The following is a 22,028-nucleotide window of genomic DNA, read 5'->3' on the forward strand; positions in this document are numbered from 1 at the left end:
AGAGTGCAAATGAACCCTAGCCAGGCCCAGATTTGTGGAAAGGCCACCTAGGCCCGGGCCTCGGGCGGCAGGATTTTAGGGGGACGGCATGCTGCCCAACCACACCCACATTGGTTCAAAAACACAGGTGATGCGCTGGAGATACAATCATTTTATAAATTTCCAATGCGCCAATCCCCATTGCTCCAGTCCAGATGATGAAAATCTGCACTAATAAAGGGGAGGGGACAGGGGCGACGAATGGCAGTAAATCCGGCCCTGACACTAGAAACGGTCTTGTTCACTAGTAAATTGTCCTCTATGCCTGTTAGTGAATTAGCAATGTCCCTGCGCATTGTCGATAGCTACGGCCAGGTCCGGACTGAGAATTAAAATAGGCCCTGGCATTTCAGGTACACCAAAGCTCCCAAACAGCCCCCACCAGCCAACTAAATACCGACTTTTTATGGGACCTTATAGCAGCCCCTTATAGCAGAACCCACAGATTGCCAGTCCGGGCCTGGCTACAGCCACTTGGCCCTTTATTGAATCAAGGAAGACTGTAATAGGGTAAATAAAAACAACATCCCCCCAATTGACTACACTTTCTTACTTTTTAGGAACACAGACTGCGCCGACGTTAAAATAAAACATGATTATGAGACATTCTTCGCTTCTTACTTCCCACTCATTTATCTGTCTCTGTATATTATATGCGCTACCAGTAGGTGGCGCTGCGGGCGCGCTTGCTATAGAGACAGCTACCGGCTTTGCAAGGACATAACACTAAACCGCTTGACTTCCTTCCTAGGCTCTGTGTGATTGGATGATGCGGCTTTATCCTTTATAATGAAATCAACAACCTTGCAATAAAGCCAGTTTGTATGACGATAAGCCTACGGAACGCGTATTAGGACCGGCTGCACCATGAGAGCGACTTCTGCTGTGCTTACGGCACTGACTGCGCTTAGCGCCTATTATGTGTACTCTCCTCTACCCAGCACAGTGTCCGAGCCCTGGAAGCTCATGCTGCTCGATGCCACCTTCAGATGTGCCCAGGATCTGGTGAGTGGGTGCTGCTTCCTTGCCAATCGCATTGGTTTCTCAGTATTCCTCACTCAACAGTCTCCAGCAGCTGCTCCTCGCTTTTACTCTGAAACCGTCTTATTTATAGGGAGACTTCCCTTATTAATTAGAAAACAGAAACCTAATTAAATCTGTTGCCTTAATGTACCTCCATATTTACTAAAGAGACCGACAATAGGCAACAGTCTTTGTCTGCAACGTTCTGGCCATGTTATCCCATTACTGTGTCACAGGCAGGGTGTGCCTTTATTTGTTCATTGTTATTTGTTAGCAATAAATGTAACCTTAACATTGTGTGCTTTATTTCCCATGTATAAACTAGAGGAGAGAACCAATGCTAGAGTACAAATTGAATAGAACTCTCACTACTTTCTCATCTTTTTGTCATTGGTACAGTCCATCCAGGAGCACTTTACTGTTTTGGGGGCTCTGTCTGTTCGTAGACAATATTTCAAAATTTTTGTACAAACGATAAGAGATTTTGTAGCAATAAACTAGCATACACTTAATTATTCTTTATATAGTGCTAACATATTCTGCAGTGCTTTACAGAGATAATGCATTATTTCCTGTCCCATGGAGCTTACAATCTGAATACCCTATGTTTTTAGAGTGAGATTTTGTAGCAATAAACTAGCATACACTTAATTATTCTTTATATAGTGCTAACGTGTTCTGCAGTGCTTTACAGAGATAATGCATTATTTCCTGTCCCGTGGAGCTTACAATCTAACAAACCTTGGCCATTCACCCTCACTGGCAGCGGGTGATGCCCTATGTTTTTGGAGTGTGAGCGGAAACATGAGTATCCACCCATACAAACATCTATAGATAGTTCCCTGGCAGGAATCAAACCAAATCAAAGGAGCCCAACTCTGCAAAGAAGCAGTAGCCTTTGCACACCTTTTCACATCGAGGATGCTCACAAAATTTTAGTATTAAGTAGACAGGGATATTCTGAGACAATTTGCAATTTGTTTTCATTTTTTATTATGCTTATTTGCAGTAATGCATATTTTATTATTAAGCATATTTTTCAGCAGCTTTCCAGTTTGCAATTTCAGCAATCTGGTTGCTAGGGTCCAAATTACACTAGCAACCATGCATTAAATAGGAGACTGGAATATGAATAAGAAAGGACCTGAATAGAAAGATGAGTAATAGAAAGTAGCAATGACAATAAATGTGTAGCCTTATTAGGGATGCACTGAATTGGCCAGGATTCGGCCATTTACAGCAGGATTCGGATTTGGCCGAATACTTGTGTGTGGCTGAACCGAATCCTAATTTTCATATGTAAATTACGTTTGGGAAGGTAAATCGCATGACTTTTCGTCTCAAAACAAGGAAGTAAAACTGTTTTTCCACTTTTTCCTTTCTCGCCTCTAATTTGCATATGCAAATTAGGATATGGGTTCCTTATTCGACCAAAGATTCTGGGATTTGTCCTCATCCTAAATAGTGGATTTGGTGCATCCCTAAGCCTTAAAGAACATTTTTTTAGATGGGGTCAGTGACCCCCATTTGAAAGCTGGAAAAAGGCAAACGTGCAGGGCAAACGATTCATAAACTATGAAATATAAATAGCCCATTGCAAAGTCGCAAGGAATTGGACATTCTATAACATACTAAAATTTAACTCAAAGGTGAACCACCCCTTTAAATTAAGTTTGAATAATGCCTGCTTATAAACCCAGATAAAGCATTATTATCATAAAGGTGTTTATAAAGTGCTAATATATTCTGAAATATTGTAGAATAGAAGGGTGCATACATCAAACAGGCAAATTACATACAAATTCCAGTACAGGAGAGCTCTGCTCATGTTTATCATAATAAATGATGGAGAACCTTTAGACTGGTTCAATAAGTACAGTATCTAAAATATGACATTGCTAGCCATATTCATTTTTAGGTTTTAGTTCTCCTTAAAAGGTCTGTTACTACTTCATAATGTTAAATAGTGGTAAATGGATTGGCTGATACAGAACATTATGATGCCCTGGGAATAATACCTGGAATACCTCTTTATTCATGACAGGATGCCACATTCATTTTGTTGTGTTGGTTAATTCCATTTATTTAAGAGAAAAATAGCTGCTAAATATGTTTCTGGACATGTCTTCTTAACATTTATTGACACAGTATGCTTTATGTGCCAAAAATGCCCAGCTAAACACTGGGTTAAAGACATTTTCTTTTTTTTTTAAGCACTTTCACCCAGTGTTTTGCTTGCCATTTTTTGTCCCTTTGCTCTAGATACACAAGGTCAGTCAAAAGCCAAAATTTTTAGAGCTCACCGAAAAACAAAGCCCCTGCATTATACTGTTCCCAAGATATCCCTTCAAGGGGTTGTTCACCTTTGTGTTAACGGTTAGTATGATATAGAGAGTGATATTCTGAGATAATTTGCAATTGGTTTTTCAGTTTTTTATATTTTTATTCAGCAGCTCTCCAGTTTGCAATTTCAGCCATCTGGTTGCTAAGGTCCAAATTCCCCTAGCAACCATACATTGATTTGAATGAGAGACTGGATTGTGAATAGGAGAGGACCTGAATAGAAAGATGAGGAATAAAAAGTAGCAATAACAATTGTAGTCTTAGGGTAGGACTACATGGGCATTTTCTGTGCGATCCGACATGACACGACTGTCGGATGTGTCAGTGTCTGCATCCGACAGTCGTCTCACGTCGTCAACGCTGCGACACCATCCGACAATGCATTCACTTACCTTATTTCCTTCGCATGCGATTTGACACCTGCATTTTTGCACAGCGCGTCGGATCGCGCAGAAAACGCCCGTGTAGTCCTACCCTTAGAGACCATTTTCTTTTAGATGGGGTCAGTGACCCCCATTCGAAAGCTGGAAAGAGTAAAGGTGGCCATACACGGATAGATCCGCTCGTTTGTCGATGTCGCCAAACGAGCGGATCTCTCCCCGATATGCCCACCTTGAGGTGGGCAATATCGGGCTGATCCGAGCGTGGGCCCTAGGGCCCAACGATTGGATCGTAACGGTGGCTTTACGGGCAGTCGGACTGCATCACGAACAGATGTGGCTGCGATCCAATGGGATTTTTAGTCCCATCCGATCGAGATCTGGCCGATCGTGGAAGCCCGTCGGGGGGGCCCATACACAGGCCAATAAGCTGCCGACTCGGCTGTCGGCAGCTTTTATCGGCCCGTGTATGGCCACCTTAAGAAGAAGAAGGCAATTAATTCAAAAACTATAAAAAAATAAATAATGCCAACCAATTGAAAAGTTGCTTAGAATTACCCATTTTATAACATACTAAAAGTTAACTTGAAGGTGAACCACCCCTTTAAAGAACTCATCATAGCCATATCTTTTGACAACTTGATTTATTGAGACAGATCTGTCCCTTTTGTCCTTTGTGACTCTGCAGTTTCCCCCCCATGTGTATCATGTCCCAGAGTAACCCTGGCCTGCCAGTTGCTAGACGCATGCTCCATTCCCTCTTATATGGAAACAGCGTTTAGCTGCATATTCTGTATGTTCAGTCACTTGTGTGATCCATAATATTGAACAAGCCTTGGGGTGGCACCCTGTGTGGCCGCTCATATTACCTGGAGGGGTGGGGAAAGACAAGGGCATTTATTAAACTTTCCTAGTCACAAGGGGACTCCCAATGAGTGTTAGTAACAATAACAACTGACAGTAGTCACTAGTTTTATAAAGCAATAGCAAAACACAGATTCTCTTTGGACCCAATACTTTTTTTTTTTTTTTTAGTTTTTATGTTTCATTATTTTGTTACTTGGATCCCAAATTCCTGAGGCAAAAGTGAGGCAGCTAAACATTGGATGTTGCAAGCAGAGCTTGGGAGTGAAACTGCTCCGGGACAGACAGACCTTTCCCTTGCATTACAGCTGATCTGTATGTGTTTGACCTTTCCTCTACTTCTGCCTGTAGGAATTCTGCAACTGCTAAACAACTCGAGTCACACAATCCGGTGTCCCTCGCTCAGGAGCTAGTGACCTGCAATGGACTGCCTTGTCCTGAGAATTCTGAAAATAAAAGATGGCATTTAGCATTCTATCCCCCAAATGTAATAAAATGCACTAAGTTTGCCCAGGAGCAGTAACCTATAGCAACCAATATGATGGCTGCTTTTAAACAGGTTACCAATAAATGCTACCTGCTGTTTGGTTGCTATGGGTTACTGCCCATGAGCAAACTTAGTGCCTTTAACCTTATGTTTAGTACATTCCAAATATCCATTTTTATGACCAGGTTGAAGTGACATAATTTTTTTTTCGGTGCAAAATATTTGCTTTTCAATAATACAGTGAAACTCAATTTTACATCCCCTGTTAAGTTTCCCCTCATTTTACAGCGTTGTTTTGTGATCCCACGTATATATTATGCATAATACTTTTCCCTGATTTTACATTTTACTGGATTTTACACCATTTTTTTTCTGATCCCCTAAAAAACGTAAAATGGGGGTTCTATTGTACATTTTAGTACATGCGCTGGTGCAAATGACAGATGCTTGCAAAGCATATCATAGCCACTGTGCAAAGAGAAAATTATTTACACAGAGGGGAAATGATTCTCTGTGCATATGTTTCTCCATTAAGGCCATTTAAATATTCCCCCTTTCATTGTTAATGAACTGCCATGACATCAGCCAAGTCACATTCGTGTTTGAGTGTCAAGATCGAGATCAAACTTTTCTTTGAATGTGCGCCCCTGTTGTTTCCCTTTGTCCTTCCATTTTTCTCCATTTTTTTCTTGTTTCCTACAGTTCTTCTTTATTGGTTTTACCTTCTCAAACCTTTCCCATTCTTTTTTCTTGAGTATTTGTCACCTTTCTAAATTGTATACTACTTTGTGTGACTCGTCAGTGAAGTCCCTTCCAAAACCCCTTGGGTACACTAAACAGTCCCTCTGCTGGCCATAGGATACAGTGCAAAGTCATTTTGCTACCTCAACCATACACTTGTCCCACTCCTATGCTCCTGTGTTATAGTTTCAAGTGGCCACTGCATTATAATGCACAACATCTCTGGTTTGCATATGCAGGTATGGAACCTGTTATCCAGAATGCTCAGGACCTGCAGTTTTATAGATAAGGGATATTTCCATAATATGAATCTTCATACCTTGTCTATTAGAAAATCATTTAAACATTAAATAAACCCATTAGGCTGGTTTTGCTTCCAATAGGATGCATTATAATTATATATATCATTGGGATCAACTGCAAGGTACTGTTTTATTAATACAGAGAAAAAGTAAATCAATTCAAAAATTTGGATTATTTGGCTAAAATGGACTCTACGGGAGATGGTCTTCCTGTAATTTGGAGCTTTCTGGATAACATTTTTCAATATAACAAATCCCATACCTGTAATAGTTTGTACAGCCACTCCAATGCTGCTTTATGTTGCAAATTACTTACCAAACTAAGCCCTTTTTGCTTCTGCAGTACATAACCCCCTACCCCTCCATCCTTCTTTTTTTTTTTTTTTTTTTCTTAAATCTTTGTCATTTTTTATAAGAAAAAAGGAGGGATACAGAAAGGAAAAAGGGGGAAGGTTAGGGCAGGGTTATACACAAAGAGGAAAAAGGTAATACCAGTATATTACAGCATACATTTGTATGAGCAGTCATAAATTATACAATCCACATAAAAAAATTCACATTCCTTATATCTTCTCAGTTTGTATTGAGCTGGTGAAAGAGAGAAAAGAGAGTACTACGGTCCCAACTTACTCTTCTTCAATTATATACTGTTATTTCACTACCTTCAAAACACTTGAAGAACAAACATTATTTACCTCTTATTTAACTTTTATTTTACTCGATTGAATGCATATATTTAGCCACGGGTTCCATATTTCCCAATTTTAGCACTTTTGTTATGGCTAATCGCTGTTAGTTCCTCCATTTTTCTCGTTTCATCCACGAACTTAACCCATTCACGGAATGTCGGTGGATCTAATTTTTCCAACTTTTAGGGATTAAGGCTTTCGCTGCTTGGATCATATGTAGTAGCAACCAATTTTTAATCACCTTATTACTCCTTACATCATAATGCATAATAAGTTTGGGCAAAAAATAGGATGCTATATTTTCCTGTATGATATTTTCTATTGTTCCCTGAATCTCCTTACAGTATTTTCCATTCATCCTTCTTTCCTGATCTGACACTGACCCATATCTATGTTGACTCCGGAGGAAACTTCAGGCGATTTAGTGATGTTTGACATACCGCCAGTGATTTTAATTACCAGCAATAGAGAGGCATCTTCGGGAGATTTGTCAAAACAATTGTGGGCGATAAATCTTCCCGTGTCCCACTACCCTAAATTGTTAGGTTATTGTGAGATCGGAACCTAGTTATTGTGTACATATTTGTATGCATTAATCCTTCTTTGCAAACCATTGGGTTTTATGTTTAATCTATGATAAGGACATTGCAGTGCTAAATTGTCTGTTTTAGAAAACTTCCGTTTAAAGGAACACTGACACTTCAAGAAATGTTGCAATCATGGAGTAGGCATGTTTCTTTAAAAAATAACTGCATTTTCATTGGTACACTGCACCGAAGTTCTGACTGTTTCTTCAACATCAATGGTAATCTGACCACTAGCCACATGTCCACGTATGCCTAGAGGCAGTAACAGTTTAAATTGCTAATAATACTGCAATTATTGTTATTTAAAGATGCCCTCCCATAATCCCAGGTTCTGGGAATTCAAGGATATTTTATTTTGTACAACTGTCAATATTTCTTTAAAATCCCAAAGAGGACAAAAATGTACAAAAAGAAAACTATCTTTGGCTGTTTTGTAAAAAAAATTAACAAAAATGTTAAAACAATGACTTGTGTTTTACATTTAATGAATAAAATGAGTTACAAACAAGCTGCACCTCTCATACGTGTATTAACACAGTTTGTTTATTTTTCAGAGCAATTTGGCCCACTATTTTGGCTTCAGTCATCATTTGAGAGTCCTGAATTTTGTTTCAAGCTATTTTGACAAGTTGGATCCTGTATCTTCGGAGCATTTAAAAGTCACAGATACAGTGTTTGATGGGGTGGAAGTCAGAATCTTTGAACCCAAAAGGGGTTTTGATAAGAATTTGAAAAAAGCCATTGTATATATCCATGGTGGAGGATGGGCCCTGGGAAGTGCAAGTATGTGCATTTACTGCCCTTTAAATGTCTTGATTGGATAAAATTAGGCAAATATTGCATATTTCGATTTTTTTCTGTGCAGGAGATGCACAGCCATCTAAGGGCACACAAGGACATTTGCAGTCGCATCTGTGAAGATACCCGTAGACAACGCATCTCCCCATGTGCCATGGGGCAGATGGAGTGTTGGCTCTGCTGTTTCCAGCCCCCATATTTTTTACTTAGAGAAGCAGATCTGCTCCATGCTCCATTTTCATTGATTTGGATAAGGTCCACTTGTGTGCAGTCACAGGCAGAGGAGCAGAGGTCTTGACTAAAAAGCAGGCACTTTCAGGCCCACCTCCGTTTCGCTGCATTATCCAGAGCAATGGAGATGGGGCATGGAGCCCCATCACCTACTGTTGGCGAAAGGAAGAAACAAAAGATCTGTACAAACCATGATTTTGGAAGCTTGGCATGTTTGCAGGAGAATGGGTTTGTAATTTCTAGTTTGTTAAAAAGCCTGCTATAGAAAAACCTAAGTCCCAGGTATTCCAGATAATAGATTCCATTCTTATATTTTTAAATGAATCAACTCAAGCCATCTTTCAATTGTTCAGCAAATACAACCACTAATAATTATTCTACAGAAAATATATGTTGCAAATGTATGATTATAAAGCTGTGACACTGTTCTTGTTATATCTCCAAATGTTTTTTTTTTTGATATACCAGTGTTCTCTATCCACATTATCTCAGGTTACATGCCTTTAAGATTTTCAGATCCTGGTATTCCCTGCTTCAGCTAGGTTCCTCCCTTACCTCTGTCTCTCTTCATGCAAGAGTCAGATTTTGATTGACCTCATTACCTACAGGCTTGAGATGGTATTAGTGTTTTCTCTGATGGTGATTTTCATTAACGTTAGACATAATTATCATTTCGGCCTCACTGTTTGCAAGAACAATGACAGGTACTGGCTCACAAGGGTGCCACTGGGTGCCACTGAAGGAAACCACATTGACTTTTGTGGCAGTTCCCTAAAAGTGTTTCTGAAAGGGCTTTCTAGCTCATTGTCAGGTACAATCATTAAAGTACAGTTTTCCATGGGGCAGTCATCTGACAAACTATTTTATGAGTGCTTTCATACTACACAAAACAATGGTACATTTTATACAGTGAGGAGTACATGTAAAACGTCTTACTTAAAAAAAGTAATTTTTGCTCTAAAAGCACAGGCCATGAATCATTTGCTATGTGAAATTAAAATTCACATTTTAGTAACTAATAAAGAATCTCTCATTCTGGATTGCAATTGTTATGTGCATTGTAGTGAATGGAAAGCCAGTGGCACTTGAGGCTGTTGGGTATTCACTGTGATTCTCCTGTCTGACACATACAGTTTCTTATTATACATCTAACGTTGTGCTTTCTTTGTAGGAATGAGGTCCTATGATAGTTTATGCCGTAAAATATCTGAAGATGTGAATGCAGTTGTTGTTTCAATTGAGTAAGTCTAAAGAACCAAGGGACCAGGTCTCAGTCTAACTCACACTGTAGCATGACCAAAATTGCCAAAATCATCCATATGCCAGTGCTTGTGTAGCCTTCATTCTGCAGTTGCTCAGCTGCTAGAAAGAAAAAATCTCCATTACTTGCACAAAAAAAGAGTATGCACACTGTTATGTATTTAGTACAGTTTAGTACAATTGGACAAGTTTTCTCGCCATTGGTGTGAAAAAAAAACAGATTATGTGGCAGCCTTTGATTGCGACACTTGTTTTATCTGTGGCTAGTTGTCAGTGCATGCTCCACGTAGTGGCAAAAATGTAGGTTCTATTACATTTTACCATTTTTATTTGTTGGTATATCTTAAAAATGTGTGTGCAAAACTAAACGTTCAGAAATAAACGTTTCCTTTATGGATAATCAAGCATTTTAACCTGATTTCGTCATCTGTCGCATCACATTAACCATGATTAAACCTAATCTGGTTTTTCAAGTGTGTAAGCAGGAAATGTGGGTTGGTAGTATCTGAAACCTGTTAGTTGGCAATCCTGGCATAACCCAATGTGCTGAAAGTTTCACTAGGCTTCTACGTAATAATCCTATAATTTGAGCTAAACCTCTGGCTCCAAATTACTTAATTACACTACAAATTGGCTACATAAAATGTATTTGACTCAATAATAACTCTTACTTTTAAGAGCAACCAATTCTTCTATCTCTAAGTTTAGGATCTTAAAGTGGTAGATCACCTTTCAGTTAACCAATAGAGATAATTATTTAATTTAAGTATGAAATTAGAGCTCATTACAATAAAATTCCACCACTCCCTATTCGTTTCTATGCAATATTTAAAAGCAAACAGTACTGATCAAATTGTGAACTTTCACCCTCTGACAAATAGGCCTCTAAAATCCCATAGGAATGAATATAGGGTAGTGGAATTTTACTATGATGAGCTCTAATTTAAAAAATCTACACTTAGTAAGTTATGGAATGCCCTATTGTTTGTCTTAAGTTTTTCTTCTTTTTTTATTTTGCCTTTTTCCAACTTTCAAAAAAATCCTGACCCCAGAAGCCAAAAAAAAACAAACTATGCAGCTGCAATTTTATTGGTACTTTTCATTACAATACTTTCTGTTAGAGTCCTGCACTGGGTTGGATACCCGCGGAATACTTGCAGAGTGGTCGGGTTTTGGGCAAAAAGTCCCAGATTCCCTGGTCTTGTGGGCAGTACACAGGTAACCTGATTGGATACTCAACAAAGGTGCAGGCTTGATCCTTCCACCCTCCCCTGTGGCTATGGTAGTTTTTTTTCCATTTTTGTGCAGATCCGGCACTGGAATGATGTCACCTCCGGTCATAAGCAACATCACTTACAGTTTTGCGTGTGCCTGAGGTTAGTTGACATATTGTGGATCTGCTCGGGTAGCAATTTATTGAAGGTTGTAGGTCTGGGTTGCGGTTCACGGGTAGCAGGTATGGGTCGGGTAGGGGTATAAGAAAATAGAACCACTCTACTCTCTGTCCAGGCCCTCTCCTATACATCTTCCAACCTTTCATTTTAACCACTACATGTTTGGAAGGGTAAATTGGACAAAATAGCTAATGAAATTCTGGAGAGATGCTAAACAAACAGCTAAACTGGAGTGTAATAAATTATTAAGTCACATTTTTCTTTGGCACACCACTTACTTTCTTTCCATAGGGTGCATTCAACTCCTCAGGCTACTTCCAAGCCAATTTATCATACAGGAATTCCCATAGGGAGAATTATTAAGGCCCAGTCAAATGGCTATGCTGCTTTTTTACAATTATGGTGGTTCAGTTCTGTGACAGACACGGTTCGTCAATTCCATTGTGTTATGTAATGTACAGCATTTATACTAGGCCAGCTCCTGAATATCGAAAGACCTGTAGACTCAGATTATTGGGGACAGCTTTTTCACTATTTTTGGACTTGGCCGAATCCTAAATCTTTCATGAAGGATTCAGTCAAATCGCAAACCAAATCTGTACCCTAATTTGAATATGCAAATTAGACCTGTAAGCTTTAAAAAGAGCGGTCATGGAAAAGAAAATGTCAATTTCTTTGTTTGTGTGTCAAAAAGTAATATGGGTTTAAGGATTTAGTTGGACTAGGCACTTGCCTGAATCCTGAACTGAATCCTGGATTCCGTGCATCCCTATTCATTAAAGTAAAATTCTAATTGATTAAAACTGGATGCAAATAAGGATTCATTCTGAATCAGTCTATAAATTATTTTTGGCAACCAATCAGATTGCTGCATTCATTGTTCTTCTTGCAGCTGGCTTTAAAAAGCTAATCACTGATTGGTTGCTATAGGTAACAGACCATGGGCAAATTTGCCCAGTGTTGATAAATGATCCCCAGTGTATGTCAAGTCAGATTTATCATTTTCATTTTTTAAGTTACTGGTCCTTTAAACAGTATTTCTGTCAGTGTCCAGTAGTCATAATGGAGAATACTGACATTGACTTTCACATTACAGAGATAATAGAAGTTGCCATCCCCCAGGGCATAACATGGCAGATAAACAAAGTGTTTCTCCCTCTGCAGAGCACAACAGGGCAGCCATTGTATCCACTGAAACAATAACATTCCACTGACCTGTTACAGTGAGCTCTGGAGAACCGTCATTTTATTAGTAACCGTAAAACAAGTACAAAGGATCTATGTGGAGCTACAAACTAGGTCAGGGACTAAAGCGTCCCCAAAGATGAATCTATTGCACTCCACTAGAATCACAAAATACAGCTTTGCTGAAAATAGCACTGCTAGCGTACCAAGAAATACATTTCAAAAATGAGCACCAAAGCATGTTTCTTGGCTAAAAGAACATCATACAAATATTTTTAAAATAAAAGGCCAGTGTTCTATGCCTGATAATTTAAATTAAAAAAATAGAAAACGTAAATACAAGCTTAATTTCAATTAAATACAATTTCCTTTATAGAATAAATACAAATGTATGTACCTATTTGCAAAATAGTGAGATTTGAAGTGGAGACACACAAAGTAAAGACAACAATAGGTTCTGCAATAAACTGTTTTCTTAATTCGTTATCACCATCCAAAACCCACAACCTGAAGGTATCCCCATCCAGGTCTGGACTGGGATTCCAAATAGGCCCTGGCATTTCAAGTTCAGAGAGACTCAAACAGCTGCCAACCAGTCCACTACATCAGAAATGTAACTAGAGGGGGATGGGCCCTGGCGCAGGACGCGCAGTCGGGTCCCCTGCCCCAATCCGTACGCCCGGAACTGGCCAGGGATTAGCGGCGTGTGAACTGCCAGGGGGCCCTGAGGGGGTGCGGGCCCTGGCCTGCTCGCACCCCCGTTAGTTCCGCCACTGCACTACATAGTAATTCACAGATTGCCAGTCGAGGCCTGCCCCCATCTTCTAACCAAAGAATGTCTTCTGAGTGAATCCTCCAGTTTACCAATTAAAAGTTTAATGACTTTTAAAACAAACTGGCTATTCAAACGTTTTATTCAGATCATATTGTGTATTTGTCCCCTTGGTTTTCATATTGCATATTATTGTATATTTGTCTCTGTGGTATGTGTCCATCATCTGAGGAGAAGCCCTTCTGATCATAAAGGGGCACATTTACTAAGCTCGAGTGAAGGATTCAAAGTAAAAAAACTCTGAATTTCGAAGTTTTTTTTGGGTACTTCGACCATCGAATAGGCTACTTCAACCTTCGACTGCGAATTGAACGATTCAAACTAAAAATCGTTTGAATATTCGACCATTCGATAGTCGAAGTACTGTCTCTTTAAAAAAAACTTTGACTACCTACTTCGCTACTTTAAACCTACCGATCACCAATGTTAGCCTATGGGGACCTTCCCCATAAGCTTTCTAAGCTTTTTTTTGATCGAAGGAAAATCGTTCGATCGATGGATTAAAATCCTTCAAATCGTTCGATTCGAAAGGAGTTACTCATTCGATCGAACGATTTTTCCTTCGATCATTCGAACAAAGTATTTGCGGTAAATCCTTCGACTTCAGTATTCGAAGTTGAAGGATTTTACTTTTACTTATACTTTTAAATGTGCCCCAAAATGTTCATGTTTTTCAGGTACAGGCTGGTGCCAGATGTCCATTTTCCTGAGCAATTAAATGATGCACTTGCTGCCACCAAGTACTTTTTGCACCCTGAGGTGCTTGCAGAATATTCTATCGATCCATTGAGAATCGCAGTGTCTGGGGACAGTGCTGGAGGGAACCTAGCGGCTGCAGTCTGTCAGCAGGTACTGGAACAAATATTCCTGTTTGTGCTGATAGAACAATTTCATTTTGTGAAGTCTTAAAACATTTTCAACTGACGGAGACCTAGTGTATGTATAAATAGCCTATATACTTCTCTCGGAACTATGCTTATAATTATGTACAGGTATGGGGTATATTATCTGCAAACCTAATATCCAAAAGTTTCAAAGTATGACAATTAAATCCCTTAGAGTGCATTTTAACCAAATAATGATGTTTTTTCATACCACCCAACTGTCGCATTTTCTGCGGGATAGTCCCAATAGTAAGAGCTTAGCCCGCAGTCCCGGATTTATTACTGATATGTTGTGAATTTCTCTTTGATCTCATGCATGGACGCCAGAAAAAGATATAACATTTCAGAAACTTAATTCAAACTGTATCATATTTTGCTGGTTAGTGACCCCTAGGACAATTTTAATGAGACATAAATACAGGTATGGGATCCATTATCCAAAAACCTGTTATCCAGAAATCTCCGAATAACAGACTCCATTTTATCCAAATAATCCAAATTTTAAAAAATAATTTCCTTTTTTCTCTGTAATAATAAAACAGGAGCTTGTACTTGACCCAAACTAAAATATAATTAACCCTTATTGGAAGCAAAACCAGCCTATTTGGTTTATTTAATGTTTACATGATTTTCTAGTAGTCTAAAGGTATGGAGATCCAAATTACAGAAATATCCGTTATCCAGAAAAAAAACAGGTCCCAAGCATTCTGAATAACAGGTCCCATACCTACATAAAATAATTTAGTTCACAAACATATGAGGGGCCATTTAATTTACCCAGGGTTGTGTTCTACCTGCAATGGAGTCTTGCATGTGTCTTAATGTGTGAAGGATTTACCACAGTGGGGATTTTCTTAGCTATTATGTTTGTTATGTATATAGCTTTATGTTTAGACAAAATATTAGACAGTGCTCTTGCACAAAAAGATGTGTAAGAAAATATTAAGCCCCTAGGTGGCACTACATGTCCACTCAGAGTTACAACAACAAGATTTAGTAAAAAGAAAAAAAAGGCTCAGAAGGCAAACAATGAGTACGGTACATGTTCACAGGAAGAAGTACATTTCTGGTAATTTTTATACTATTTTGGAAATAGATCAGGGAAAATAACATCATTGAGTCTCTCAAGTTCAAACTGTTTATTTTGTTAATTTCTGGATCAGCTAAGCAATCTCTTGTTGGGTCAGTGGAGGAAAACTTTTCTTCCTGATTCCAAGAATCCCTGGATCAATCACCTATGCATAGAAGCATAGAAGGGAATACATGAACGACAGGAATGAAGGGTCAGCATACAAGCACTGATAGTTTTATACAATTTTATCTTACGTGTATGGAGTTTATTTTACTAACCTTGAATTTTCTCTAGCTAAGAAGGCATCCAGCCTTTTGTTGAAGTTATCTAATGTATCTGCCAGTGCAACCGACTCTCTGATATAATTCCCCAAGCTCCCAGCTCTCACTGTAAAAAAAAACAAAAAACCTTTTGTGGCGATTTACAACCTACAATGCTTAGGACTGTTTTTTTTTTCCAGAAAATCATACAGCAACTAATATAGATGCCTGAACCAGTTGTCACTGTACAGGCTTTTCTTATTCTACATTGCTGTGGGATCCATTTGCACTTAATACTTACACGAAACAGTGTAAAATGTTATAAACCAAGCCTGGGAACTCATAAAGAATAGTCATATGAGACTTTCAACCTACACTACAGTGCAAACTGATTTTTAAAGGGATTGTTCACCTTCCAACACTTTTTGACTTAAATTGTTTTCAGATTGTTCACCAGAAATAAAGACTTTTTGAAGTTACTTTCTATTTTATATTTGTGGCTGTGATTTGGTTTTTCACCTTATTATGCCTTTCTAAACAGCACTGGGAGGGGGTCACCGAAGCTGTAAACCAGGGGTCTCCAACCTTTTTTACCAATGAACTACATTGAAATGTAAAACTAGTTGGTGAGCAACCCAAGCATGAAAAAAGTCCCTGGGGTGCCAAATAAGGACACTGACTGGCTATATTGGAGCCACTATGTGGACTGGCAGTGTACAGGAGGCTCTGTTTGGCAGTACGCCTGTTTTTTATGCAACCAAAACTTGCCTCCAAACCAGGAATTCAAAAATAAGCACCTGCTTTGGGGCCACTGAGAGCAACATCCAAGTGGTTGGCGAGCAATATGGTGCTCACGAGCTACTGGATGGGGACCTCTGCTGTAAACTGTTCTTAATTGATACATTAGTTGATACATTTCTTATCTGTGTCCCTGCTGAATAGAATCCCTGGGTTTCATTAAAGGTACAATTGACACAATAGTTGGTAATACTCCAGAGATGCTGCTGAGAAATGTATCAACTAATGAAGCAAATTGTAACAGTCCAGAATCTGCATAAACTTCAATTTTGGAATCATGGTAAAATGAAAAAATGGAAAGCAATTGAAAAAAAGTCTTTATTTCTAGTGATCTTAAAACAATAAAGTGACTTTTTACTTAAATATTGAATATTACTATGTATTTACCTAATTTTAACCAGCTATTTTTTTATTTACAGCTAGCTGGAGATAGCAGTGTAACAACCAAAGTGAAACTCCAAGCCTTGATCTACCCCGTGCTGAAGGTTTTAGATTTCAACACTCCCTCATATCAACAAAACATGGACATGCCAATTCTTTCTCGATTCGTCATGATAAAGTTTTGGCTCGACTACCTGAATGGAAGCCACAGTTTTGCACATTCAATGCTGGTAAACAATCATACGTCACTTGACCTCAGTGAAACCATAAGCTTACGGGAGCTATTGAACTGGAATTCATTATTGCCTCCATCGTTCAAGAAAAATTACAAGCCTGTTTTGCAAAGCCAAGGCACTGATAAAATAATCAGTGAGGTGCCTGCATTACTTGACTTGCGTGCATCTCCACTGATAGCCAAAAAGGAATCACTTCAGCTTCTTCCAAAGACATATATCTTAACTTGTGAGCATGATGTTTTAAGAGATGATGGCACAATGTATGCCAAACGCTTGGAGGAAGCTGGTGTTGATGTTACTCATGACCACTATGAAGATGGCTTCCATGGATGTATGCTGTTTGCTACATGGCCTACTTACTTTTCAGTTGGAGCAAGGACAAGAGATGGCTATGTAAAGTGGCTTAATGAGAATCTGTAGATAATTGGCACATATGGGTTCATCACACAGGCTACTAACTTCATGAAAAACATGAAGCATCAGTTTATTTGTTTTTGTCTTCCTCCCAATATGATTGTATATCTGTGCGGATTTGCCCTTCTAAGGCTGAAAACAATATATGCAGATTTACACAGCGGGCACCCCTAGGCTTGCTGTCGTTTGTCGCCCCTGTCCTCTACCTTTTATTTGCTTAAATTTTCATCATTGGGACTGGACCAAGGGCGATTTGCTCACGAGAGATTTAAAAAACAATTGTATCTCCTGCTCATCAGTGTTTCTTAACCAATGTGGTTATGGTTGGGCAACATGCCGCCCCCTAAAATCCTGCCGCCCTAGGCCCAGGTCTTGGTGGCCTCTCCAGAAATCCGGGCCTGAGTATATGTGAATTCCCATTTTGTCAGATCGCATTAGTTCTAAATACAGCAGTCATTAGATCGCCTCTTTCACAGGGCTTCTGTTCCATTAAACAGTGCAATCTACCATTTCTTCTTTCTGCAGGCAGAAGAGGAAAATTAAAAACAAATAGCACAAATACTTCACTTAATTCTAATTCCATACATAAACTAAAAGTGTCTGGTTTGAAGGATAGATTAGGGTCATGGGGTAACATAAGATGTACAGTGTTGCTTTCTGGAGCTTTATGGTTTATTGTTTGTGTTTTCTGTTTTTAAAACAAGGTATTTTATTTTATTACAATTAAATTGTAAAACATGAGTTACTTTGCACTTACCTGCTTTACTTGTATTTTTACACTACTGTCTCACAGTAGAAAGAATTTTTTTTTTTTTTGTTTTATTCTAGTGACATGTTTTAGGCTATTTGCCAACAATATGGCACAGACTTATAGGCTGTCAGTAGTGTTCTTATGCTAAACCATTGAGCAGGGGTCCCCAACCTTTTTTTTTTATACGTGTGCGCCACATTCAATTGTACAAAGAGTTGGGGAGTAACACAAGCATGAACAAAGTTTCTAGGGTGCCAATTAGGGTTGTGATTGCCTATTTGGTATCATCTATATGGACTGGCAGTCTACAAGAGTCTCTGTTTGGCAGTACACTGGTTTGATGTAACCAAAACAAGCCATGAATTCAAAAATAAACACCTGCTTTTAGGCCACTGGGAGTAACAGCCAAAGGGAGTGTTGCTCATGAGCCACTGGATGGGGATCACTGCCATAATGTAATTCATTATTTTGCCACCAATTACATAAGGGGGGTTATTTACTAAACTCTGAATGCAAAAATCACGAAAAATTCAGGATTTTTTTTAATCTGACTTTTAAAATATCACCGTTTTTTCGAAATTTATTAAACCCCGAGGATGGAAAAGTCCGAATCAGAAAATTTGGCATCTCAGACCTGTCCGGGTAAATAAGTGAATAAGAGAAGTCCCAATAATTTTGTGATGTGCGATGGGTTTCGTGCAATACCCCGAAGTTTTTGGATGAAAAATTCGAAAAAAAATCAGGAAAATCCGATGGAAAATCCGAAAAAAATCATGAAAATTTGATTTTTTTTTTCCTGCAAAGCACATTTTTGGCAAAATGTAATAATAAATAAGTGCAAAAACCCTGAGTGGATTTGATTGGAGTTTGAAGCAGAAAATATTGAGATAAATTCGGACTTTGATAAATAACCCCCCAAAAAACTAGCAGTGGATAGTATATGTGTTCTTTGGCTGCTGGTATAAGAGTTGTACAGAATTATTGCTCCTTTGTCAATATTTCTGATTTATAATTAATAATGATTTTGAGCAGTCCCACAGAATATCCAAAGGCCCTTACCTTAGGCAGGAGTGTGACTTCAGCACCAGATGCATTAACTGCAAAATCCTTTTAGCTGAGCTCTCCACAAAGGTGATGTGGTCAGCATCTACCATCTCTGGATTGTGTTAGCTTAGTGTTAGGTGGAAACTTGTGTATGGGTTCAACTTAGTATTCTTTTCATTCTTTGGGGCATATTTATATATTTATAAACATTCACTATGTGCAGCATTTTTGATTGTGTCAAGCAAATTCATGGCAGATACCTAGAATCAACAGTTCAACTGGAAGGGACAGGTCCTGGTATAAATGTGGTAACCAGAATTAGCTTTATAGCTACAGGAGCCAACAGTTTAAACTCTAGTAGCAAGGTGTGCTGCTATCTGAAAGCAGAGATGTTCGTCTTATTTCCAAGTATTTGATGTTTCAGGATATTTGTCAACAATATCCTCCAGCCTGCAAAGACCCACACATTCATGCATTGACAATCAGAATTCATTCCTTTTAGTATAAAGCCAGTACAATGCACAAGCCTTGTTTGTGTAGGTAATTTAGAGTGTCTTATAGAGGTGGCTAATGGCCTATGGCACACGTGTTTTAGATCGAAACAAAAGCACCTGCTAACAGTTAATCCATGCTAAATTGAAATGTAAAGTCAGACATTGCTGCCTTAAGCCAAGCAGTCACGTCTGCAGAAGTGACTTTATATCACATTTCTAAGTACATTTGCTTTATTTCAGACACATAATGTCAGGAATAGCATCAGATTGTTTCCTCTAATCATACCACATAATGCAGAGTTGACCAGCATGTCCCCAACCCAAAATTGTAGACAATAGTTCATTGGGCACCATGACCTTGGTAAATGCTATCATCTGATTTAAGGAGCAGTTTGGAACATTTCCTGTTGTTTTGCCACTGCACTTTATAGTGTGCCATTAGCCTCTATCTTGCAAGGCTTTTGTATGTAGTCCAAACTGTTAATAGGAAAGCTGTGCCTCAATTTCTGTGCATGAAACTTACAAAATGTCCTGGGTAGAATCAGGACCAGTTTGTAACTGTGTTGCACAAATTATTGTCAAATAAAGGCTGCAGCTTCATCACACACTTGCCTAACATCTGGCACAGTATATTATATGGTACATTAGACACCAATTAAACCATGCCAGATTATTACAGTTTAACTGTGTGTTAACCATGCTTTTTTTGTTTTCTTACATACATAGTGAATGTAGATTTCACAGCCATAGCCTACAGAAGCATTCTAAATGACAGTGGCATATATTGTCCTGTTACGTTTGAATTGCTAATACTGTCTAGTGGCTTGTATATTTATGTCTGGCTTAAATAATCAAGTTCTTTACAGAATTTAAGAAATGTGTTTAGATGTTTTCAGTTCATTGGTAATGTTGACCTACAACTGCAATTTATTTGAGGATAGTCCTGGTTCCTCTTACAGATTTTAGACTCTTATTGATCATAATCCATTAAGGGTTTATTTCTCTTTAAATGCCTACTGTAATAGTGTAAGTTTATATAGTATATTATAATATTATATTAATATCAATATACCTCAACCCACTTACTAGGGTTCTGGTTCTTTTGAGCAAGCAGACAATGAATCCACACCAATAAGCGTATATTAAAGTGATATATTGAAAAATAATAAATAAATAAAATAAATCAATTGATTGTTATACATTAATGATTACACTTAGACTAAACAATAATTACAAAATTTACAGTTACCCATTACACAAGTCTACATTGTTGTTACCAAAAAGGCAGGGGAATAGAGTTCAGCTTCATCTCTGCCTTCCCCTCTGGTCTTCATTCCTCACATGTTGTCTTGTCCCAGGCTCCTGGCTTCTCCAGCTCTCTCCTTCCTCCTCTCAGCTGCCCAGCTCCTTTTCCTCTGTCCAGCGTTCTTTTTATCCTGGGTTCTCACCTGCCCCCCACAGAAACCCTCCCAACTGCCAAGATGCTGTGATAAACCCCCAACTTGGCTTCATCCTGTTGAGCAAGTTTTCTCACATACAGTAAATTGATTTATGGTCCCCACAGCAGACGTAGGACTTAGTAGTCACAGGAAACCCTTTGTTATCATAATTGGGGCTTTGTGTAAGTTCCCTGAAAAAATGCTTTTAATACCAAAATAAAGACTGCAATTTCTTACAATAGAGTGGCTAGCAGTGGAAATGTTAATTCATGTATTTAACTATGGGAATGCCTCCTCTGATTGCTTATTACTGCATAAACTCTGCTTAGGTTTTAGTCCAAGGTTTTCTGCCCTTTGAGAACACGTTATTCTTTCATAAGCCGGCAGTGCTATATTTTGGATATATTTCCCATGCTAAAGGAAATATCTTTCTTACTTTGCTTACATATACAGGTATCCTAAGACGACCCACAAAGCAGCATTGTTAAAGCTTACATGGTGACAGCATTAGTCACGTATTTATTATTATTAAGGGTTATTTTATTATGGAAATGATCAGGCACATTACATTGATGATTATTATTAAATGTATAAAAAATGATATTGTGATCCCGTCTTGCCAACAGTAATTCTTCTATAAAATCATTATTTTATTCTTTTGTGTGTACCTTTCTGATATTTCAATAAAAGAATACATTAAAAATGAACGACTGTCTAAAGTTGCAATATTTCCCGGCAATAAGGGGTAAAAAAACATAGCTCAGCTAGAAGCTACTGGTGCTGATTGTAAATATTATTTTATATAAATAAAAATGAACTTCTCAAATTGGAATCTGTGATCACTTATTAGGCATATTTATAAAAAGGTGAAAGAGAGCCCACCCCAGATGGCCAGAGGGAAATTATGCTGCTCTCTATTCATTTGTACGGGGTTGTTAGTGGCCTTTCATTTTGACCTTTTGATAAAAACACCCCTATACAAGTTAATATAAAGTGGCAGAATTACTCTGTGCCAGGCTTTGTTTCATTGTTTGATAAATACTCCCCCCCCCATTATATACAGGGACCTGGGGATTTCCAGATAATGAATCATTCTGTAA

The 22,028-nt window shown here is 38.5% G+C and overlaps 1 protein-coding gene and 1 long non-coding RNA gene across 3 annotated transcripts; one reads left to right on the forward strand and one right to left on the reverse strand.

Moving 5' to 3' along the window:
• Window positions 1-873: 873 nt before the first annotated feature.
• On the forward strand, window positions 874-17,939 carry nceh1.S (neutral cholesterol ester hydrolase 1 S homeolog). The gene is given in 5 exon segments (NM_001099890.1): window positions 874-1,044; window positions 8,010-8,238; window positions 9,656-9,725; window positions 13,833-14,004; window positions 16,589-17,939. Coding segments are annotated over 5 exon segments (1,227 nt in total). The 5' UTR covers window positions 874-906; the 3' UTR covers window positions 17,207-17,939.
• Window positions 15,068-22,028, reverse strand: LOC121394284. 2 transcript variants are annotated; one of them, XR_005961620.1, is made up of 3 exons: window positions 20,767-22,028; window positions 15,390-15,498; window positions 15,068-15,274 (listed from the first exon to the last, which is right to left on the reverse strand). It is a non-coding gene; the product is annotated as an uncharacterized LOC121394284 (long non-coding RNA). The 2 variants fall into 2 exon arrangements; XR_005961619.1 differs by lacking the exon at window positions 20,767-22,028 and having other exon boundaries at window positions 15,390-16,066.

Source organism: Xenopus laevis, chromosome 5S (assembly GCF_017654675.1).
Source record: "Xenopus laevis strain J_2021 chromosome 5S, Xenopus_laevis_v10.1, whole genome shotgun sequence".
Classification (NCBI taxonomy): Eukaryota; Metazoa; Chordata; class Amphibia; order Anura; family Pipidae; genus Xenopus; species Xenopus laevis.